Consider the following 25,590-nt stretch of genomic DNA (forward strand, 5'->3'; position numbering starts at 1 on the left):
TATGAAGAGATCAGTGGTTATATGAAATAAATTCAAAATAAAATGCCTTTGCTTAGTTTCTTGGAATAAAACTTGTAGTGTCATTCAGCTAACTGTAATCAATTGTTTGACCCGGAGAAGGATACCAGCATATTTTAACTTGAGATGTTTTGAAATGAAAAGAGAGATGAGTGTGTCCAAATACAGTAGGTGTAAACTGTTTATTCCCATGCCACAATCTGAGTTTATATTATCAAGATACTGCAATTCACATGTAATTGTCTAACACTTTCTTAAGAGGTTGTTTCACTGATCTTTATTTATGAAAAACAACTTTTTTTAGCCATAGTTTACTATTTATATATTTTAAGCATGATACAAATACATATGCATTTGGATGCTCAGAATTCACTTTAAGATGTGCATCTTCTAACGCAGAATAGTTATGTGTTTCTTAAGAGTACAGCTAGGTTTTCTAGTTCTAAACTGTGCTAATGGGTTAAACATAACCTGTTAGGTAATTATTTATAATCTACATTTTCCAGATCCTTACATTTTAATAAAATGCCCTCATATTTGCTAAGAATGTAAGGGGTCTGTATTAGATAATCAAACTTTCAAAAGTTCAACTATCATATGGTCAACACCATATGATCGAACTTTTAAAAGTGCGAAAAGCTAATAAAAAAATAAACTACACAAATAACCTATCTGAACGTTTTAAGCAAGGGGCCAAGCCCCCCTGCACCCCCCCGCTCTTTAAATATACGAGCTCTGAGATCGCACTACAGTGCAGAAGGGAAATCTTCCCATTCTGAACTGTACGGAGATCTCCATTAAAACTTTCAAACTTTCAAAAATTCGATCATATGACAGTCGAACTTTTGAAAGTTTGATTATCTGATATAGACCTGAATGTAAGTCCATAGTATGCCTTGGTTTCTAAACTCAGTCTAAGTATTCATATTTGCTATAGTGTCTGTCATCTCAGACACTCTGATATGAAGTATTGATTACATTTTGTTATGTGCCTGAAAACTAATATAAGGCTTACCATGAAAAAAATATAAAGTTGAATTGACGTCCAGTTTATTTGATAACTAATACACAGTGTTATGGGTAACCAGCTGTACTTCTTACACAAGCATGTAAGTGCATCATGAAGAATGTTTACACATACACACACACACACACACACACACACACACACACACACACACACACACACACACACACACACACACACACACAGTCTGTATATGCTCAAACTTATATGCAGATATTCAGCATGTCTGTATTCCTGAATTCTTACTAATTTCTGTTTAAAATCTTGCTTTGTTACAGAGATGGAGGATATGAGACATCACCACTAATTGGGAAATACTGTGGAACCACATCACCACCCAGTATATTGTCCCACAGTAACAGAATATGGATCAGGTTCCGATCTGATTCAGTTATTAATTATCCTGGATTCTCAGTTTATTGGGATGGAACCGCAACAGGTAATATAGGCTGCAAAGTCATCCTTTCTACATGATTTAGTCTAGTCAATAAATTGTTTTTATTGTATTTAACATTAATGGGGTGTGAAAATATGCACTGTTGGGGTAAAGATCAGAGAATTTCTTCACTTTTCATGTGCTTACTAATGACTTAGTTAAAACTTCACCAATAATAGCCTGGTGAAAACAATTGGTCTATAGTGCTTTATTTTAGGAAGTTTGTTAGAAACAATAGCTGTATATCTTTTTTCAACAGCATCTATGGGTGTTAAGGTTTGAATTTTCTATAATATTTTGATGGATACAACATTACAGACAAATAAGTGAAAGAAGTGTAATAAAAAGATTTTGAGTGTAATACAGCATATTTTTTAGAGGTGGCTGCATTTGCAAAGCAAACAGAGATGCTTTATTGATGGAATTTTTTGGTCAGGTGATTCACTGAGTACACCGATGGAGTCGATTTCTGCATACAGATCTTACATGTGTTTCATAAAGCCTACTTTTTTTAGGTAAAGTACATCTAGAGTTTATGCTGGTTGTTGTCAGTGAAAAAAACATTCATAACATTCACTAATGCTGCACTTAAAATCATGCAGTTGCTAAATACTTATTTGCAGGCCAGGTGGGAGGGTGGCCTAATGGTTAAGGGTTGGGAGGGTGGCCTAATGGTTAAGGTGCTTGCCTTATAAGCACAAGGTGCAAGGTTTGAGTCTCACAAGGGATAACTGGCTAGGCTTAAAATGGCTCACAAGGGCAGTTAGTTTAGTACTAATCTATGAACCTATGTATAGCCTTAATCTCGTTTATCTATCCTGCTATAAAAACCTCATTTGCACAGTTTTTACGCTTGTATTCCACTCAGCAAGTCCCTTCTAGGTGTTCTGCAGAGTCTACAGCAGCAGAGAGACAAAAGAGTGACTTTGGAGTGATTAAGTATCAGTTTTCTGCTTTTCTTGCTGTCTTAACTAATTCCGCCTAAAACGCCAGTTTTTTTTTTCTTAGCGAATCTGTGATTTAAAAAGTTTGTTATTGTATACAACTCCGCACAGCTCCTTGTGGTGTCCTGTAGAATGATACAGGCAACTGGTAGGCTACACACTCAAGTGCGCTAAACGAATTAAAGCATTTACTGTGTTTCTGTACCTAATTTCTGCTACTTAAAAAAAATATATATATCCTTGTTTCCCACCTTTGCTGAACTAGAATAGTCCAGTCTTCAGGTATTGCTGATCTCTGGGCTGTGTCATAGTTCCTGTGCTGCCCATATCCTTATTTGGATAGGAGGAAGCTTCTTTGTTCACCAGTGAGAGTGGGGAGCTCTGAGCAGCCTATCTGTCCCTTGAGGAGTGGTTTCAGCCCAGTAACTTGTAGCTTATTGGCCGTTTTGGGCCATTTCCTATCTCTTTCTAACCCCCTGCTTTAAAGCCAGCTTTAGCATGCTTTTGCGCTTGTAATTTAAAGTTTGTCCTGTTTGTTGCATTTACCTGTTGAGGCTACACACTCAAGTGCACTAGCCTGTGTTACATATTTATTGCATTTTCCTGCTGTTTGTTGCAAAAAAGAAAAATAAAAAAAAACAAAAAAATTATCCTTGTTTCCTGAGCTAAACTGCAAGTATTTCTGCTTCTTGAACTGTTTTAAACTGTTTAAAGTTGTTTTTGCACCTGCACTTTTAAAGTTTGCCCTGTTTGTTGCATTTACCTGTTGAGGCTACACACTCAAGTGCGCTAGCCTGTGTTACATATTTATTGCATTTTTCTGCTGTTTGTTGCAAAAAAAGAAAAAAAAAATTATCCTTGTTTCCCATCTTTCCTGACCTAGAGTAGTCCAAATACAGGCTTTTCTGTATTCTGGACTTTTGGAAAGTTCCTGTGTTGCCCATTTCCTTTCTTGGATTAAGGGAGGCTTCTTTGTTCACCAGTGGCAGTGGGGAGCTTAGAGCAGCCTATCTATCCCTGGAGGAGTGTTCCCAGCACAAGAATCTGGTAGTCTAGTGGCTGTTTTGGGCCCAATTTCTAGCTCTTTCAAGTCCCCCCTGTATAAAACCCGCTTTAACGTGGCTTTGTGCGATTTTGCGCATAGCGCAGCATCGGGCAACGCCACTTAATTGGGTTTAAACCATTCTCGGCTCCACAAAGTCTGCTCTTCACTTTTTCCCTTAGAACTGATCTAGTTCTCATAATAAACAGACTATTCCTACTCTAAAGCCTGGCACTTGCTCACTAAAGCAATTATATAAGTCAGCACTAAAAAATTAAAAGCACTACACCCTCACAAACTCCCCTTGAGTACCTTGTTCCCCATTGGCCCTTTTTTCAATTATAAAGGAATTCCCAATACTATTCTAGCATGTCCAAAGGTCAGTTGTCAATCTCCTCTCCGGTCCAGCTGGTGAATCTGGGAATCATGAGACAATGTTACAACTGCCTCATGTACACAGACAACCCTCTCCTCCTCCCAACAAATTCCAACACATGTGAGAGATGCAACCATATAGCCAAACTGGAGGCTAAGCTCTCTCAACTCACTACTGGCGTAACCAGTCAGGAGGAGAAAGAAACCACACTCACTACAATTCCAGTCTCACATAGACCTACCATGACAGCAAACCAAACACACAAAAACATACTTGGAGGCTCTAAATAAAAATCTGCCTAAGCAACAGAGACCTCCAAAGCAGACACCCAAGCAACCGCTACCCCAAAACAAAACACGTGCAACACATAGCTCACAAAGCCAGTGTGCTGAACAGTCACAGCCCTTAAGGATAAACAACACACTTGATACACTTGTAATAGGTGACTCTATTATCAGGCACACTGACGTCCCGCTCACCAGGCTGAACAAGGAGAAGGTCACAGTGAGCTGCCTGTCGGGCGCTAGGATCCGCCACATAACACAAGCACTCAGGTCACTCCAAGGCAAGTACAAATATGACTCAGTCATTGTCCATGCTGGTGTGAATGACCTGAGACGTACCTCCCTGGACTACATGAAAAGAGACATAGAGGAGCTCTCTGAGCATGTGGCCCAGGCTGGTATGACCCTGACCTTAAGTAGCATCTTACCCTCACCAAGAATGATGCCACAATATGAAGACAAGATGATCAATTTCAGCAACCGGCTTAAGTATTGGTGTCATTCAAAGGGGATCCATTGCCTGTCAGCCTGGGATGACATGCTCGACAAGCCACGATGCTTCGCTAGGGACGGCTTGCACCTGTCACCCCTGGGCTTTCGGATATTGGCAAAGGCTCTTGCCACTCCCATAGTGCCTTTTTTAGGCAAGGCTCAAAAGACAAACCCACCTCCATAGGTATCACAAGGGATAAGAAACTAAGAGTAATGCTACTCAATGCCAGAAGTCTAAACCTCAAGATACACGCACTTAAAACTCTCCTTAGCGTGGAGAACATCAATATCTGTGCAGTAACAGAAACCTGGTTCAAGGCTCTCGAGAGCACCCCAGCACTACCAGGTTATACCTCATACCATGGTTTTCGGCCCCAAAACTTGGACCGAACCACAAAAGGAGGGGGAGTATCAATATTCGTCAAAGATACCCACACCTCTAGGTTGGTGGCACAGCACGAAGCATCAGAGACTATCCATGTGCAACTAACAGTGGGTAAAACTGCCTTCCAGTTTATAGCCTGCTACAGACCACCCTCCCAAACCCAGGAACCCCACTCGGCCTTCCTGAGAACACTGGAAAATATGAAGGTCTCTCCAAACACCATTATATTGGGCGACTTCAACTACCCAAACATAGACTGGGAGCATTACTCTAGCTCCAACACCCTAGCCCAAAGGTTCTTACAATTTATAAACTCAAATGCTATGGAACAGCTTGTTACCACTCCCACAAGAGGGAAAAACATACTGGACCTGATCATCACCAACATGGGGACTCTATGCTCCAGACCAGAAGTGTATCCCTCACTGGTAAGATCAGACCATAAACTAATCTCACTAGATATTCACATCCCGACCCCAGCCCTGCCCAGAAAACTACCGTGAAAAACTTCTCTAAAGCAAATTTCACACTCCTCAAAACTGAGGTGGAATCCTTCAAAGCCCCCGGGCCTGTGGAAAATACAGCCCAGACTGCAGAATCCTTTATAAACACATTCTATGAACACCTTCAGGAATGCATGGATCATGCAATTCCAAACAAAACCAAGACCCAATCCTCCAAAGGCAGGCATCCTGTCTGGTGGACCCCAGCCATAAACAAACTATACAATAGAAGGAGGAAGCTACTACATGATAGAGCAAAATCCCAAAAAGGGAAGGCATCTCTGATCAGTATTAGCAAAAAACTACGGGCACTCATAAAATCGTCTAAGGCCAGCTTCGAGAGAAAAATTGCACAGGACACTAAGGATAATCACAAGGCTTTCTTTAGTTATGTTAGTAACCTGGGTGGGAATTCCCAGATATGCTCAGAATTAGTCCAAAATGACAAAAATACACCGAACCCACAGACATTGCCAACATCCTAGCTGACAGGTTCAGCACAAACTTCTCCCCCCCTTCCCCACCAAAAGGGCAAATATCTATCCCAGCAGAGTGCTGCCCCCCTGACATCTCAGATGCTCAGGTAAGAGCCGCCCTCTCCAAAGCAAAAAACACAGCATCAATGGGACCAGACGGTGTCCTGGGCTGCGTCCTACATGAACTCCAAGAAGAACTAAACCCAAACATAAAACTACTGTTCAATCTCAGCCTTACTACAGGATATGTACCCAAAGAGTGGCGTACAGCAACAGTGGTCCTTCTCCACAAAGGTGGTGCCTCAACGGAGCCTGGAAACTATCGCCCCATAAGCCTGACTAGCTTGGTCTGCAAAGCTATGGAATGGATCATCATGGACCTCATAAATAAAGATATTGGGGACCTACAGACACTGGATCCTACCCACTTCGGTTTTGTTAAGGGCAGATCCTGCCTCTTAAACCTGGTTGATTTCTTTGAAACAGTCACCAAGGCCATTGACGAGGGGAAGGTGGTCCACACAGCCTACCTGGACCTCGCAAAAGCCTTTGATACAATACCCCACTCGGGCATTATAGATAAGCTCACTAGCTTAAATATAAACCCCTATGTCACTAGATGGGTTGCAAACTGGCTCAAGGACAGAACCCACATGGTTAGAATTGCCTGAGCCATGTCAGACTCCAAACCAGTTACAAGTGGCGTCCCACAAGGCTCAGTCCTGGGACCTCTCTTGTTCGGTATATATTTCTCGGAGATACAGGCCAACATGGAAGGACTGTGGCTGACCAAGTTCGCAGATGACTGCAAACTGGGTGCCATAATCGACTCTCCAGCTGACACAAGCATCCTACAAAAGGGTCTCATAGAAACAGACAACTGGTGCCAGAGCCATGGCCTCAAGCTAAATGCCAAAAAGTGTATAGTCATCCCCTTCGGCAAAAACAAAGTGCCCACAAATTACCACATAGATGGTAATCCATTAAGTACAGAAGAAGTAGTTAGGGACCTGGGGACCCAAGTTGATAGCAATCTCTCATTCGACAACCACATGGCCAAAGTGGTTAGAAAATCATTTTATATAGCCCACCTAATCATGAAGGGATTCACATCTAGGTCAGGGGAGGTCATCATGCCTCTTTACTCATCCCTCATCAGGCCCATAATTGAGTACAATGCCCCTTTTGGGATGTACCTTACCAGACACCTACAGCAACTGGAAAGACCCCAAAAGTACCTCACCAAGAGGATCAAAGGGCTCAAACAGCTGCCATATGCTGCCCGGTTAAAGAAACTCCAGCTCTACTCAGTGGCATACCGCCTACTCAGAGGCGTTCTGTGCCTGACGTATAAAGCCATGTCCAACCCGGAATTAATGGACATGCTCCACCTCAGAAAATCCAAATCCCATCAAGCTACTCGCTCGAGAGACTTGAACCTCAGCACTGAAATAAATAGGACATGCTGGAGGGACAGATTCATAACCCAGAGGCTCCCTTCACTCTGGAATAAAATCCCAGTCCAGGTTAGGCAGAGTCCCTCATTGACTCTCTTCAAGAGGAATCTTGATGAGTGGATGGGAGATCGCAGATTTACTCTGGGTATCACTTCTGTGTCACTGTTAGAGAGATGCACACTATACTAACCTCGAAAAGGGGCATAGCAAAATTCATTTTAAAATGGGTGGCGAAAGCCAAACACACTCTGGCTAGGCTTGTAAATGCCTTAGGGCAGATAGCCTAGTATGAACCTATGAACCTATGATTGGGATATGCTGATCTGTTAGAAGTAAATGCCGACAATGCATTTGTGGTCAGGACTAAACGACTTTCTGTGTGATATAAGATGTAGCAATCAGCTTGCTATAAATGCAGCAAGCAGTTTGCTATAAGTTTTCAACCAACAAAAGAGTTTTTTTTTGTCTTGAAGTATGAGTGGACTTTTTTTTTTTCCACAGTTGAAGAGCTGATAGAGTGTCAAATCAGGAACCAGCACAGGGAACCAGAATAAGTAAATACAGCCCTGGGAAAAATAGTAGAAAGTGTGTTTAACTATTATGTTGTTATGGAACAGAGTCACGCTATCCAGATTATGGTGACTGAAAAGGGTGATCTAGATAACCACACTTTGGTGAAGCTGCTGGAAGAAAGTGAACCAGTAGATGATGAGGCTTTGTTATGGGAAGAAGCTGTGGGAGGTGCATGTACATCATGTGGTCAACTTCAGTGAAGAGTGTGAAAGTAGCTCCTGCGTATACCATGTTTGAACAGGAACCTGTGTGTGTTGCTGCAGTGAAGGTGGCAGAGTAGAAATGGAGACTTCTCCAGTAAGTGGAGTAGCTGATTCTAAGGACAAGATCTCAAGAAGAGAAGTAGAGCTAGTGGCTTCTTGTAGACTTCAAAACCTTGTAAATGGTACCACTTCTAGTTTCTCAGTCTTGCTGTAAAATAGTAATGAATAACTCTGAGTGGTTGTTGGAAGAAGCTGTCAGAAGATGTCAGCGAGCTGATGATGGAGTAAGTTATACCGTTCATAAAGAGATGACAGATGTTTTCATAATGGCACAGGAGACAACAGATGAAAGTATTACAATCAGTATACGATAATACATCAGTAAGAGGCATGGTAAATGAAGGAGAAAAGTGATGTGAGTAAAGGTATCAAATGATGAGAAAATGTGTCAAACAAGGATGTCCTATGAATGGGATAAAATGTGTTTTAGTATGCAGTGATAGGAAACTCAATGTTTGGTGAGGCAAGATAAGAGATAAGAGAATGAGTAGAGATGCTATTGTTTATGTTGTATGCAGCTGATTTAGTAAAATGTCAAAAATAAAGGATGCGTGAAAAGAAACTGTAGTGGAAATACAGATTGCAGTTTCAAAACGTGGGACTGATTAAATAAAGAAAATAGTAAGGGTTTTGGGGATGTCGCACAATAAATGGAGTACACTTTACAATAAATGAGATCAGTATTTCAGATAAAGTATGATAAAGTGTGAGCTTACAGCAGTGGGAGAATATTTTTCAAGAAGTAAAACGTGTTTGTGGTGTAAAATATTTGAGATGTCATCTAAAAAGAAAGTGTACAAGACTAACACGTGTATATAAGGTAAATTGCTGTATTTCAAGAATGTGTTTTTGTGTGTGTGTGTGTGTGTGTGTGTGTGTGTGTGTGTGTGTGTGTGTGTGTGTGTTTGTGGAGACCATAACATTAAAAATTTGAAAGTTCGAAACTTCAATAAAAAATTTTTTTTACATTTATGCAGGATGCAAGCCCCTCCTGCACCCCCACACTCCCTGCTCATTAAATATACAACTCCGAGATCGCACTACACTGAAGAGAATGGTAAATATCCCATTCCACACTGTACGGCAATCTCCATTTAAACCATTCAAAGCTTGAAAACGTTGATGTTATGGTCTTGACCATATGAAGTTCAAAGTTTTGAAACAGTGAGTTTCAAAGTGGACCCGTCTATACAGACATACAAATATGTGTGTGTGTGTGTGTGTGTGTGTGTGTGTGTGTGTGTGTGTGTGTGTGTGTGTGTGTGTGTGTGTATATCTCCACTGCGTGCAAAGGAAAAAGGAAGATTTGTTAAGAAATCATATTCACTAAAATTGGGAGAAAAAGGTTTAATCCTATGGAAGGAGAAATCGCATATAATACTATTGAAAATAAGAAACTGAATGTGGTGAACCATACTTGGAGTTAAAAACGAGGAAAAAGGAATGAAAAGAAATAAGCAAAGTGATGTACAAGAACATGAGGAAAAGTGTCTTGAAGAGAGGACAAGAAAAAAAGAAGAAAGATGGTGACAGCTATGATGTGATTATGTAAATAAAATAAAAATGTTAAAAGTGTGTGAAATTTTTGTTGAAAGAAAACAATACTATGAAAAGCTAATGGTGGATTGTTTACGTTGACCTATGGGTATAATTATATGAGTGAGTAAGGAAAGCAGTAAGTGTAAGATATGAAAAGATCTGAGAAATATTTTGAAGGTTACCATTAGGCAGGTTGCAGATAAAGGCATAGGTTGTAGATAAAGGCATAGATTGAATTGTAAAGTGTAAGAAAAAAGATTATGCACTATGTATAAAGCAGAAGAGACAATGCAGCACATGTTTTGGGATGTAAGAGAACTGAAAGCTTTTGGGATTGTATATAGAAATTCTTTAAACATTAATATTTTCATGAAACTATCATGAAAATTATATTGTATGGGAAATATGAAGAGGAGAAAAAGACTAACATTGACATGTTGGATAAGATTTTATTTACTAAATATGCTTTGTGTGGAAATTCAGGTGTGAAGAGTTATTGTATAATAAAATGTATGAGGCTGGGTTAAGTAGAAGCTTTTTTTAATGACAAGAAGAAGGGATACTCAAGAAACATATGTATATATATATATTTATTTATTTATTGACATGTGTTTACCAGGTTGGTTACACTGGGAAAATAAAGGTGCTCCTTTTCAATCTCCAAAATACTTTTACACAGAAATATAATGACACAATTGCAGAAAAATGTTATTACATACATAGAGTAGCATAAATTAAGCAACAGATGATGGAAACTCCAATGGTACGTGCAGGTATATAACTGACATGAAAACAATGTTGTTGTTGTAGATCATTTATTTAAACTCTAAGAAAATTAGCAGTGTAGGTTAAGTTGAGATAGTGAGAATTGAATGGAGAAGAGAGCATCAGACCCGTTTGGGTACAAGACAAATGACCATTTGGGCAGTAGGTACAGACTAAAGTGTAAGATGTTTGTTTAGGGGTAGAGCAGAAATGTAACCATTTATTTTCAAAGTCAAATCTAAGTTGGTCTTTGAAAGTTTTACTTTTGTGGAGTTGTTTGATTTCAAATAATTAAAGGTTCCAGCATGTTTATTTGATAAGGTTCTGACAAGAAGAAGCCTATTAGTGGAACAAAAATGTCTGTTAGGATAATATTGCTGTAGTTTGTTATTTGGAATAGAACATTAAGTTGGATTGTGAATAAGGTTGCGAGATATGACAGTTTGAGATAGGGCTAGGTGGTGTGGAAGCTCAACCTTGAAAGTTGCTTAGGTGCCAGTCATTGATGAGTTTTATAAACTTTGTTGGTGGCACATTTTGCTGTCTTGTTGTAGCACTGTTCCAGTAATTTGGTCTGGGTTACATATAAGGTAATAAGAATGATACTCCCTCTTATCCAGCCTCTTTAACCAGCCTCCTCTTTAACCAACCATCAAGTTTCTAGTGTAGCCCTAGCAAAAGACAGCAGAGAAGAACAACACTTCCGATTCCTCTGGGGTAAATAATGACAGACATTTGAGTTTTAGACTTCATATTCATTAGAAAAATGCATACTAACACAACTCTTGTTATTCTAGCTGATTTGTAACCTGCAAATGCTATTTTATATGCTTTTTCTGATTAACCAGGCATTCGTTTATCCAGCCTAAGGTCCAGTCCCAACGGGACCAGATAAGAGGAAGTCTACTGTATAAACTGTTGTATTGGAAAGGCAGGACACAGAGACATTTGTGGTTTGAGTGTGACATGACACAAAAAGATAATGTTACTAATCACGAGACAGAAATGGGATCCATTGTACAATGCAAAGGAGAAGCTGAGGAAATGGATAATGATGTAAATATTAATAATGAATGAAAAGCAGTAATATAAATTGAAATGAAGACAATATGCTTGTAGAAGGAATCTTGGCTCATTTATACAGAGCTTACCAATGCTTGGCAACCATGCCATTGCAATTAAAGTGTATCTGTTACAAATCAGAGACATCCAGGCTAAGTAAGTACTCTGCATTGAGAAATTGTACTTGTAGTTATTTTTGATTGCTGCTGTTATATTTCTGTATTATTTTTGAGTTTCTGCTCTACCTTACCAAGCTAAGTACTGTTGAATATCATTGTATTAATTACTGGGTTTTGCAGTTCTGGATTGTAAATTCTAAGATGGTCATTTTTTTTTTTTTTTACTAAGGTTAGTGATGTGTTTTTTTGTACTTTTGGGCTCTATCTTACAGTGTTTTTACATTAGGAAGATTTTAGGACTTCACTCTACTGGCAGTAGAGAGTAGCTTGGTCTCTTCTGAGATGAGAATCAGAGTAGAAATCTCAGAGTGTGTTCATTTTGATTCCCTGTGGGCAGTTACTTGTTTATTCATTTTTTTTATTATTACTTGTTTATTCATTTTCACTGCCTTTATAAAGTTGCTGTATATACACAATGCTTAATTTCATGCAGGTGTACTCTGTACTGCTCTGTACTGATGCAGGCTCTTAGAGTCCAGCTTTCTCTCCAAAAATACAGCCTCAGATAATTCCTGTGTACCTGGTAGTGGGGCATCACTTGGTTTCCACACAGAGCAGCAATGCTGTTTGAGACCGCACTAGTTCTTAGTTCAAAAAATTTTAGCAAACCTGCTGTAAAACTTAGACTTCCCAGCTACTGTGGTTTGTGCATACAGAAACTTCACACTAACAAACCTGTCCCCTTGTAATTTGCCTTCAGTCATGGGTGGGTACTTTCCTTCTGTCTCTGAGGCCAGATTGGTGGATATGGGCATCTGAGACATTGTAGCAATTGTCTCATGTTTACAGATAGACATTTAATTCATAAACAACCAGATACAGTGTAGACCTGTTACTATACATTGTCACTGGTGCCAAGGCTCTCTCATACAGTTGTTACTTCTACTAATCAGGTTGTCCAAACCACACATCATTTTGTACCCACCAGACACACTATAGACCAAGCAAATAGACTCACATATGTTGAGGCCGTAAAAGGTAATCTCAAACCACAAAGGCCAGATAGACACAATAATAACATTAGGGTTCCTCAGCACCTTTACACTCTACCAAAGTAACAGCAACCATGACACATACGGCTTCATTGCATGATGATGATGCATGATGCCTCAACTGTTGTAGTAAGTTGTACTTACATAGCTGTACATTCTTTCCTAATGAAGTTGGAAAGAAAGAAGGTGTTAGTGCCAAGTCCATACTGAATTGAGATGCCATTGTATATTCTTCATGTGTAATCGAGAAGCCATTATATATTCTTCATGTGCAATCGAGAAGCCATTATATATTCTTCATGTGTAATCAAGAAGCCATTATATATTCTTCATGTGTAATCTGGCTAGAGGAATAATCAACATTGTGGAAGCCATTTATTCCATATTCCTTTGCAGTAGTCATTGATTGTTGAGAAAACTATAAAATGGATGTGATAAATAGTTGTTTTTTCTGGTGAAAGATACACCATCATTAAGAATATGTCTAGCAAGCAACGTTAGAAATGAGATTCTGTGAAAAGGAATGAGGGAAGACTTCACCAGATTTATATGTAAACCCAGGTTTTGAAACATACTTCTCACAAACAGCTGAGATTATTAACACTTCTGAAGAGTCTGCAAAAATAAGGCAATTGTCTAATATGGAAAAATGTGAATGCCTTTCAGTCTGAAAAAAAATTACTAGTGCCAGACACTTTGTATTACCCTTGGAGCCATGTTAAGACAAACAAAAATGTAAAGAAGATAACTGAAAATGTAAACCAGAAACAGAAAGTTTTAAACTTTTAAAAAAAAGTATCTGAAGTTTTTGTAACTAGGTATGTGGTAGCATACATCTTTCAGACCTAGAGTCACAACCCCCCCCCCCCCAAAAAAAAAAAAAAAAAAAAAAAAAACGAGGGAGGAGAAAGGGATTGACAAGTGAGCATTTTGAATTTTGGAACTTTTATATGAACTTTTAAGAAAGACAAATTCTGTACAGGCCTACTGGTACTCTCTGTTATGGGCATTAGGAACATTCTTGAATAAAGCCCTTTTCCTTTTTGAGAATCTGGGACAGATTATATGAATGCTTGCGATAACACATGGAAAATGATGATATGAAAGAGATGACTTTGATTCTTCGGAAAATGATGGTATGAAAGAGATGACTTTGATTCTTCCGGGTGTGCACATACCCCTAGGATTGGAGGAAAGGATTCTCAATTGCACTCATGTCCATTCTGGATAATTTCCAACATCCAAGAGTCCATTGTGATCTGATTCCAGAGGGGAAGACATAGAGATAGAATGGATACTAGGTTCACATGATGGCTAGAGTGAGTAAGAGAGAGGTTTGGCATGGGAAGATAATCAGACATTTTTCCTGGATTGCCTTTGAGACAGGGCAGCACCCCCTTTTTTCTTTAAGTTGCCCTTTCAATGTTTCTTGCACTGTTTTCTCTAGAAGGCCCCATGACTGGAAGGGTAATTCCTGTTATACTTAGGAATGGGAGATTGAAAAATCTGATGTGATGCTGTCAATCTCGCCTTTATTCTCACTGGTGGGTCGTATCCAATCCGTCAAATCCATCTAGGCCATTTCTCCAGCTCGAGGTCTTCAGCAAAGCTCATGGGCCTTATTCTTTACCCATAATGCAACCCCGCAATTACCCCAGATCTTGTTTGCCGTGCAGTGAAAAGTTTGAACAGCATAGCTCTAGGCTAAGTACTTAGTTTTTTTCTGGATTATTTCATATAATAGTATTCCTTTTTCTATTTCTTATTTTTTTGGTTTGTGAACTACTTCTTTACCCTGTTCTTTCCTTTTTTTGACGTCCGTTTCATTTAGAGGGTGAATGTCTGTTTTTAGTTAGAGGACATCCCTTTCTCCTTTCTTTTTCTGTTAAAAAAAAGGTAGTGTATACATAAATGCATACATACATACAAATGTTTCAAGTATGGGCATTAAAGCTCTTCTAGCTTGCCAATATGCCAAAACACTTGTTCCTATAATAAATGTCCAGGCTGTTCTTAAGAATATCTAAACTAGTACTTGCTTTAATGTAATTTGGTAGTCTGTTCCAAGCATCAGCTACTCTGTCAGAGAACCAATTAGTACAGTTCTCATTCCTATAGAATCTTCTACATAGGTTATCTGATGATTCTCTAGTACTTTTTGATCACCCCAAACATTCCCAGAGGTAGTTGTCCCTAAATGCCCTATATACCTGAATAAGATCTCCTCTTAAATATCTGTAAGAGACACTGTACAAGTTCAGATATTTTAGTCTTTCATAATAACTTAGATTTTCACATCCATGGATGCCCTAAGCATATTTCCACTGTACTCTTTCCAGTTTATTCATGCTTGTTTTCCTATAGGGTATCCGTATTGTTATTCCATATTCAAGTTTGGGTCTAATTTAACTAACAAACAATGACTAAATTATGTTTAATTTCCTAGAATTTATAAATCTTTTTATACAACTCATAGTTCTATAACTATCATTAGCCAACTGGTTGATATGATTAGAAAAACTCATAGCTGAATCTACCCATATACCCAGGTCCTTAAATGAGTCTACAGTTTCAATCACTGTGTGCTGTATTAAATATTCACCTTTCAGTTTATGTCTCCCAAATCTCATATGCTTTGTTTTTGATGTATTTATCAACATATTATTCTCCTGTGCTAAATGGTCAATTTAGTCAAATTATTTTGCAGACATGCCTTATCTGTAACACATGTAATCAGTTTACCCAATTTCAGGTCATCAGCATATAGACTATAGAACACCTCAGATGAAAAAGTAAGGTCTGAAAGATACAATCTAAACAAGTAAGGGACTAGTACAGAGCCCTGTGGGACATCTTGACTGTAACCAAGGATTTCACCTGTCCAGTTGGTGTGTGATACTTGCCATGTCCTATTTGTAAGCCATGCAGCTATCCATCATATCAACAGTACATCAATACCTAGTTGTATTAATTTATTGATCAGTGTTTTGTGCATGACCCTGTCAAATGCTGAAGTTAAATCGATATAAATCACATCACAGCACACTTTTTCATTCATAGCTGTTATTATATTGTTATAGAACATCATGTTACAGGTCATAATAGATCTCTTTTCAACATATGCATACTGATATATGGTTTCAAGTCCCAACCTATCCAGTTCTGACAATAACTTATTACCCTCTCCATTATTTTTCCACAACATGAAAGCATATATACACACACATATCCTTTATTTACACTGTTAATTTCTGCTTAAATTAGAGTTTTATTTTAGTGTGTGTGTGTGTGTGTGTGTGTGTGTGTGTGTGTGTGTGTGTGTGTGTGTGTGTGTGTGTGGGATCTCCTTTAGTCTGTTTAAGTTAGAGGACTTACTTTGCGAGAATGGGAGCGACTGTCTATCTTTGTCTTTTCCCTCCCTCTTCTTTAGTCATGTTGCAGAAGCAGGATAGTAAGCCCTTGGGCTTCAGAAAAATGTGAAAAGTGCTAAAAGAAGATGCCCTTTAGTGATTCACGCATCTTATGTGTGTATTGCTTGGGGCTTCTTCATCTACAATAGCCTTGTTCCATTTGCCACAATTTCAGTCGATGAGCATTAATGGTACATAAAACATAAGCTTATTTTGAAAGGCCTTCTGAAGTCGCCTTTCTCTGAGGCTATATCTCCTGAATCTTCTGACAAACCCACCAAAAGACCTTCATCGGAGCCAAGATCCTCATCAGAGCCGAAGGAGAAGACTCCAAAGTTAACGGATTTGAAGGCTCTTTTGGAGCAGACCTCTCCGCCTTGTTCCAAGACTCCCTCAGAGCGGGGAGTTTTATTGGTGTTGAGTGTTAAAATGGAGCGTAGACATAGGATCCGATCTCCCTCCTTAGAAAAAGTCTCTTCTCGTTTCCCTTCTCTGCTGCTAACTAGATCAAGGTCACCTACCCTGTCCACTAGGTCTATCAGAAGCTTATCTGATGAAGATGTGAATAGGGTCGTAGAATGACTTTTGAAGATGCTGGCTTTGGCCAAACTACTGTTGGATCCGAGTCCAAAGGAATTGGATCAGACTCAATGCCCCTCTTCTGCTGCAGTTCTTCCTCCGATCCGTCCCCCTGCTCGGAGTCAGAAGATTCCAACATCTAGGTTATGTTGGTGTCAAGTCCAGGACCCATACCTTCCTTGAATCCGATATCTGCCCTGAGTGTCTCTATGCCTTCTAAGCAAGAGACCTCTGAGAGCCGACACTCTCCTGTCTGGTCCACAAAGACTTTTCAGATCTCATTGGATCCGACTATGCCTCTGGGGGCTACAGCATGGATGAGTTCGGCTCCTACCTCTGCTTTGGAACTAATCTCTTCTGCTCCGGAGATTCCTTCAGCTCCAAGAACTTGTTTGTTAGATCCTGGGAGTTCCTTGGAGTGGGGAGGGTCTGCCTTTGAAGAGATGAGGAGGGCTTTGACTACTTCTTAGACTGACACACAGTCTCCTTCAGGTCTTCCTCCCGCTTCAGCCCTGGTATCTTTATCTTCTCACATGCCCTCTCCACAGGTCTGCAGAGATAATAGGCCTCAGAATGTCCCTCAGGGTACTACCCACTCTTCCAAAACCTCTCCAGAGTATCCCACTGAGGAGGTCCCTTGGAAGAGAACATGCAAGAGGAAGCATCTTGACTCCCCGGAGGAGTATATTACATCTGATACCGACCTCGATGAAGCAGCTAATGAACCTTCTGAAGATGTTTTCTTTGGAGACATCCTAGAAATCTTAAAACAGAGAGGTGACTGACAGCCCTCCACCACTTCAGCCGAGGAGTCAGTTTTCATGAAGGCATTTGCGTCTTTCCCATCAACTTCTTTGATGACCCCTCCTTTCGACGAGCTTGTGGTATTAATCTTGAAAAAAGCTTGGGAGACCACAGACACCACAGTCCCTACTCCTAGAAGGCTAAATAAGCACATTACTGCGCCAAAAGAAAAAAGCTTTTTAACAAAGGGCATAGCCATTGATTCCATGGTTGTGGTGGCAGCCACTAAGAAGGAATTTTCTGAAACCAGTTCCTCTATCCATCCTCCTAATAAGGACTTTAGGACAATGGATAGGTATGGGAAGCGCATCTTCTCATCAGTGACCTTTGCTTTCCGATCTCTGAATTATCTCACCCACTTCACTAGATTACAGAGAGACCTGATTAAAGAATTATCAGACTCCCTCAAATGGGCCATAGCTGATGCAGCAGCAGATAAAATAAATGCTCAGCTTGCTACCTTGAATTCAGTTGTTAACTTGTCCATGCAGCTCATTTCTTATGCAGCAGATGGAACGAGTAGGGCAGCAGGCTCAGGTATCTCTCTTAGGAGGCAGGCTTGGAAGCGCCTTTGTGATTTCGCAGAGCCCTTCAAGTCTTCCTTCATTAATACCCCTTTTGATGGTTCATCTATTTTTGGACCGAAAGTGAAGGAAACACTCACCAACCAGGTGTGAACAAGAAAACAAGACCTTGCTGCTGCTAGTGTGCATTTTTCCACTTCTACCAGACCCTTTCCCAAAGGTCAAAAAGGTAGCGGAAAAATGTACTTTAGAAAATCTCAAAGTCCTTACCATAACACACAAGGTGAAAGTTCCACTAGAGACAGAGGGGGAAACAATAATGGAAGATGCTGCCTGCATGGCAGAGGAGGTATGCAGAACCAGGGCTCCAGAGAATCCTTCTTTGGGAAACCCTTCCAGCACTCCTGAAGGAGTGCCTGAATGTTCGCCTCTGGAGGCAGTCGGAGGGCGATACTCTCTGCACCAGGAAACCTGGCTAAAAATAGCAAACGACAAATGGTTGCAGGATATAATATCCAGAGGATATATCATTCCCTTCTCCTCTTCTATCCCCACAAACAAATCGATTCCATATGTTCCACCCAGTCAAAAGGAACAAGCAACACTAGAAATTCAAAAGTTGCTAAGAAAAAGAGTTATCCAAGAAGACCCTGCAGACCAGAGAGGATCCGGAACTTCATTTTAGTTCCAAAGAAAACAGAAGATTGGAGACCCATTTTGGATCTCAGCAACCTAAACAAACCAGTAAAAATGACCAAGGTCTGGATGGTGACACTGCAGTTAATACTTCCATTCCTGGGAAAAGACAATTGGATGTGCACTATAGACCTTTAGGATGCATACTACCACATTCAAATGGGAAGGCGGTCCAGAAGGTTCTTGTGCTTCCAGCTGGGAGCCAGTCATTTCCAATTTCGAGCTCTGCCCTTTGGTCTTACTACAGCCCCCAGAGTGTTCACCAAATGTATGGCAGTAGTAGTGGCTCACCTGAGATGCAAAGGATTCTGCATGTTTCCATACTTAGACGACTGGCTCATAACTGTCCCAACCAGGCATCATTTGCTCCAAACAAGGGATTATGTCCTTCACCTCTGCTCCTCCGTAGGTATTACCATTAATTATAAAAAATCTGCAGTATTGCCGTCTCAAAGTTTAGTTTTCATAGGAGCAGAGATAAACACAACTACACAAATAGAAAAACTTCCACAGAGCAGACTAGATGACCTCCATTATTATGTGAGAATTCTAATCAAGAAGTCAAAAGCTCCTGCAAAACTAGTTCTTCAGGTGCTAGGGAAATGGCTGCAGTTATCGTACTGATTCATCCAGCTCTCCTTCACATGAGGACCCTCCAGTGGTTGCTCTTCGCTCAATGGTCCATTTTAGAACTCCCAATGTGCCACATGATTGTGATATCCAATGCCTGCAAAAAAGATCTTCAGTGGTGAATTCACTCAAACTTTAGTGGCTCAGGGCCATCCATTCATTCCTCCTCATCTTATAGCCACAGTGACCACAGACACTTCCCAGATGGGGGGGCATTTTCTAGGGAAGACAGTTCAAGGCATCTGGCAAGAACATGAGGCTCATCTGCATATAAATATCCTAGAGATGAGGGCGGTGCTTTTAGCATTGCAAGTATTTCAGTACTCTCTTCCTCTAGGAACAATAGCAATCCAGTCGGACAACATGTCTGTAGTGTGGTATATAAACAAACAAGGGGAACCAGATCATACCAGAAGCTCTAAGGGTCTGGCATTAGGTAATAGCCTCCAACCATTTTCTGATGGCAGCGCACATCCCGGGGTAGTCCAGTGCCACTGCAGACTAACTGAGCAGAGCCATTTTATGGCCACTTGAGTGGTCCCTCAACCAGAAATTTGCTGAAGTGATCTTCCAGAAATGGGGCCATCCTTGCTGCGACCTTTTTGCATCACCCAACAATGCCAAATTCAGCAACTACTTTGCCCTGATCCCTCCCATGGGGGAGTCACCAATGAATGCACTTGTTCACAATTGGCCTCCGGGACTTCTTTACTCCTTTCCCCCGATTCCACTAATTCCAAATTTTTGCAGAAAGCGAGACAACAATTATCCTAATTGCCAACTACTGGCCTCATCAAATCTGGTTCCCTTTTCTTCAGCCTCATCTATGGGATGAACCCTGGATTCTGGAGCCATTTCTGGACCTTCTGATACATATGTCAGGAATGGTGCATCCTTATCTGGGCTCCCTCAAATTGACAGCTTGGCTGCTCCAGTTCCCATAATTGCCAGGTTTCCATCTCTTTCCTCTTCAGTCAAGCATATTTTATTGTCGTCTCATAAGACATCTACTCGAAAACTTTACAAAAGCAAATGAAAAAGATTTGTGCAATGGGCCAACTGCAACAGAGTAAACCCCTTTACACCACCAGTTCACACTATTTAACAGTTTTTACCAGAGATTTTTAATGGCAGAGCAGCGGCAGCTACTATTAGAGTTCAGCTAGCTGTGATTTCTAATTTCCATATAGGAGAGAATGATCGTCCTATCATGTCACACAGACTTTGCAAAGCATTTTTGAAGGGCACTGCCATGTTATAAAACCACAATATAAGCATCCAACACCTTCTTGGGATCTCAATTTCATCTTATATAATATCATTTTTCCCCCTTTTGAACCTTTAACTACATGTGAGTTAAAATATCTGTCCTGGAAAACTCTCTTTTTGGTGGCTATTACTTCAGCCAAAGGAGTATCTGAGTTGCAAGCATTGTCGGCTAAGCCACCATACCTAGTCTTCCATAAATACAGAGTCTCATTACACATTAACCCATCCTTTCTGATCAAGGTTGTATCAGAAAGTAATCTTAACCAATTTATAGATCTCCCAGTTTTCTTTCCCAGTTTTCAAAATAAAGGAGAGTATTCACTTCTTCTGCTAGATGTTCATAGACAATTACATTTTTATCTACATAGAACTTCTGAAATAAGAAACTCAGATCAGCTTTTCGTCTCTTATGCTGATACAGGAAAAGGTCAACCAGTTTCAATAGTTACCCTATCTAGATGGCTAACATTGTGCATCTCCCACATTTATAATTCAAAGAACAGACTTCTTCCCAGTGTAGTAAAAGCGAATTCCACTAGATCTGTGTCCACGTCTGCAGTTTTTCAGGCTAGATTACCACTGGATAATATCTGCACTGCAGCTACTTGGGTGAAACCTCATACTTTTATTACACATTACAAAGTGGATTTGGCTTCTAGGAGTAGAGCCTCCTTTGGTTCTATGGTTCTGAGGAATATTCTTCCATGAGCCACCTGAGAGTTTAGTTGCTGGGGACGCGGTGTCATCAGTGAGAATAAAGGCAAAATTGACAACATCACAGAAAGAAGTTGTGCTCTTACCATAATATTTCATGTGTGTTGTCCATCTCATCCTTTATTCTCACATAGTTTCATAGTTTCATTGTATAGTACTAGGCTATCTGCCCTGGGGCATTTGTAAGCCTAGCCATAGTGATGTGGCATTTGCCACCCCATGAAATGGTACAAAAATGTACAGAATAAATTTAGAATACTGTGTCTAGTAGTGACACAATGAAGGTCCCCTTATATAATAGAATTAGTTTACTGTGCCCCTGTCTAGCAGTGACACAGATGTGACCCCTGGGGTAAACTTACGATCTCCCATCCATTCATCAAGATTTCTCTTGAAGAGAGTCATAGGTTCATAGGTTCATAGGTTCATACTAGGCTATCTGCCCGAGGGCATTTACAAGCCTAGCCCATAGTTTTGTGGCTTACGCCACCCCTTTAGTATGGGGAACTATACCCATTATTTTGCTGTGCCTCTGTTGAGCAGTGACACTGAGGTAATCCCTGGGGTATATCTGCGATCTCCCATCCATTGGTCAAGATTTCTCTTGAACAAGGCCAGCGAGGTGCTCTGCCTCACATATACCGGGATTTTATTCCACAGCATAGGGAGTCTTTGGGTGATGAATCTATCCCTCCAGCACGTCCTATTAATAGCCGTGTCGAGGTTTAAGTCTCCTGCCCTTGTGGCTCTGACGGATCTAGATTTTTGAGGTGAAGCATATTCATCAAATCTGGGTTTGACATGGCCTTGTATGTTAGGCAAAGGTCACCTCTGATAGCGGTAAGCGACTGAATAGAGCTGGAGTTCTTTCAGTCGGGCAGCATAGGACAGATGTTTGAGACCCTTTATCCTTTGGTGAGGAACTTTTGTGGCCTCTCCAGCTGCTGCAAGTGTCGGGTCAGATACATTCCGAATGGGGCATTGTACTCAATCATTGGTCTGATGAGTGATGAGTATAGGGAGACTATGACCTCCCTTGATCTAGATGAGAATCCCTTCATGATAAGGTGGGCAATGTAGAAGGTCTTCCTAACTACTTTAGCTACATGGGTGTCGAATGACAGACTACTATCAACCTGGGTCCCCAGGTCCCTGATAACTTCTTCTGTACTCAGTGGATTGCCACCTATTTGGTAGCTAGGGGTAACCTTGTTTTTCCCGAAGGGTATGACTATGCATACAGTGAGGGGCTCTGCCTAATATGAACTGGGATCTTGTTCCAAAGCATGGGAAGCCTCTGGGTTATGAATCTATCCCTCCAGCATGTCCTATTCATACTTGTGCCGAGGTTTAAGTCTTTAGCTCTCGTGGTCCTGATGGACTTGGATTTTTTGAGGTGGAGCATGTCCATCAGATCCTGATTGGACATGGCCTTGTACATCAGGCAGAGATCACCTCTGAGCAGGTGGTATGATACCGAATAGAGCTGAAGTTTCTTTAGTCTGGCAGAATAAGACATATGTTGGAGACCCTTGATCCTCTTGGTGAGGTACCTTTGTGGTCTCTCCAGCTGTTGCAAATGCCGGGTGAGGTACATACCAAATGGGGCATTGTACTCAATCATGGGTCTGATGAGGGAGGAATATAGGGGTACAATGACATCCTTGAATCTGGATGTGAATCCCTTCATGATGAGGTGTGCAAGGTAGAATGTTTTTCTAACCACTTTGGCAACATGGGTATCAAATGAGAGGTCGCTGTCGACTTGGGTCCCTAGGTCTCTGATTACTTTTTCAGTACTCAGTGGGTTGCTGTCTATGTGATAATTTGTGGGTACTTTGTTTTTCCCAAAGGGGATGACTATACATTTTTTGGCATTTAGTTTAAGGCCGTGACTGTGGCACCAGTTGTCCGTTTCTGTGAGGCCTTTTTGTAGGATGTGTGTGTCTGCTGGTGTATCGACTATGGAGCCTAGTTTGCAGTCATCTGCGAACTTTGTCAGCCACAGCCCTCCCGTGTTTGCTTTAACATCTGAGAAATAAATGCCGAACAAGAGGGGTCCCAGGACAGATCCCTGTGGGACACCACTTGTGACTGGCTTTGAGTCTGACATTGCTCCAGCAATTTTAACTTTATGGGTTCTGTCCTTTAGCCAGTTTTCAACCCATCTAGTGACATAAGGGTTTACATTTAAGCTGTTGAGCTTATCTATGATGCCTGAGTGGGGTATTGTGTCGAAGGACTTAGCCAAGTCCAGGTATGCTGTATGGACTGCTTTGCCCTCGTCAATGGCTCTAGTGACTGTTTCGAAAAAGTCAACCAGGTTTAAAAGGCAGGATCTGCCCTTTACAAAGCCGAACTGGGTGGGGTCAAGTGTCTGTAGGTCCCCTATGTCTGTTTATGAGTTCCATAATGATTCTTTCCATAGCTTTGCAGACCAGGCTGGTTAAGCTTATGTGGCGGTAGTTTCCAGAGTCTGTAGAGGCACCCCCCCTTGTGGAGTGGGACCACTGTTGCTGTACGCCAGTGTTCAGGTACATATCCTGAAGTAAGGCTAAGGTTAAATAGCATTTTTATGTGTGGGTTTAGCTCCTCTTGGAGTTCACGTAACACGCAACCCGGGATACTGTCAGGTCCCATTGATGCTGTGTTTTTTGCTTTGTTTAGGGCGGTTCTCACTTGGACATCTGAGATGACAGGGAGATTACATTCAGCTGGGATAAGTATTTCTTCTTTTGGGGGTGAAGGAGGGGAGAAATTTGCACTGAACCTGTCAGCCAGAATGTTGGCAATATCTGTGGGTTCAGTGTATTTTTTATTGTTGTGAACCAACTCTGAGCATACTGAGGGTTTCCGCCCAGGTTTCTAACATAGCTGAAGAAGGCTTTGTGGTTATCTTTAGTGTCCTTAGCGATTTTTCTCTCAAAGTTGGCCTTGGATGTTTTTATGAGAGAACGTAGTTTTCTGCTAATGTTGATCAGAGATGTCTTCCCTTTGTGGGATTTTGCTCTGACGTGCAGTAGATTCCTTCTTTTGTTATACAATTTGTTTATGGCTGAGGTCCACCAGACAGGACGCTTACCTTTGGTGGAGAGGGACTTGGATTTGTTTGGGATTGCATGATCCATGCATTCTTGGAGATGTCCATAGAAAGCATTTGTGAAGGATTCGGCATCATGGGATGTGGTATCCACTGGCACAGTGGGCTTAAAGGATACCATCTCAGTCTTAAGAAGAGTGAAGTCTGCTTTTGAGAAGTTTTTCACTGTGGTCTTTTGTGCTGGGGGTGGAGGTGGGATATGTATATCCAGGGTGAGTAGTTTGTGATCAGATCTCACTAGTGAGGGGTATACTTCCGGTGTGGAGCATTTTGTCCCCATGTTTGTGATGATCAGGTCTAGTATATTATCTTCCCTAGTGGGAGAGGTGACTAATTGTTCCAGTGCATTTGAATTTATGAATTCAAGGAACCTTTGGGCTAGGGTATTAGGGCTAGAATAATGTACCCAATCTATGTTTGGGTAGTTGAAGTTTCCCAGTATGATGGTATTTTGTGATACATTCATATCCTCCAATGTCTTCAGGAAGGCTGAGTGGAGTTCTTGAGATTGGGAGGGTGGTCTGTAACATGCTACCAGTTGTATAGCAGTTTTGCCTATGGTTAGTTGCACCTGTATGGTCTCTGATGCTTCATGTGTTGCTACTAACTGGAGGTGTGGGTGTCCTTGATGAATATGGACACTCCCCCTCCCTTTGTTGTTCGGCCCGGGTTTTGGGGCCGAAAAGCATGATACGAGGTATAGCCTGGTAGTGCTGGGGTGCTCTCAGGAGCCTTGAACCAGGTTTCAGTTACTGCACAGACGTCGATGTTCTCCATGCTGAGGAGTGCATCAAGTGCCTGCATCTTGAGATTTAGACTTCTGGCATTGAGCAGCATTACCCTTAGTTTTTTTTCCATTATTGTTTTCTAAGGAGGTGGGTTTGTCTTTTGAGCCTTGCCTAAAAAAGGCACTATGGGGGTGGCAAGAGCCTTAGCCAATATCCGGAAGCTCAGTGGTGACAGGTGTAAGCCATCCCTTGCGAAGCAGCGTGGCTTGTCCAACATGTCATCCCAGGCAGACAGACATTGGATCCCCTTAGAATGACACCAG

At 41.0% G+C, this 25,590-nt stretch overlaps 1 protein-coding gene across 1 annotated transcript in view; it reads left to right on the top strand.

Moving 5' to 3' along the window:
• LOC122792709 (cubilin-like) overlaps window positions 1–25,590 on the top strand; it is a 3,134,001-nt gene that overhangs the window by 1,066,292 nt on the left and 2,042,119 nt on the right. Inside the window, exon 24 of the mRNA XM_044060295.1 lies at window positions 1,324–1,484. Coding sequence (XP_043916230.1) covers window positions 1,324–1,484 — 161 coding nt within the window. The remainder of the gene's footprint in view (window positions 1–1,323; window positions 1,485–25,590) is intronic.

This window comes from Protopterus annectens, chromosome 2.part0, assembly GCF_019279795.1.
Source record: "Protopterus annectens isolate FY-2018-M chromosome 2.part0, PAN1.0, whole genome shotgun sequence".
Lineage (NCBI taxonomy): Eukaryota > Metazoa > Chordata > Ceratodontiformes > Protopteridae > Protopterus > Protopterus annectens.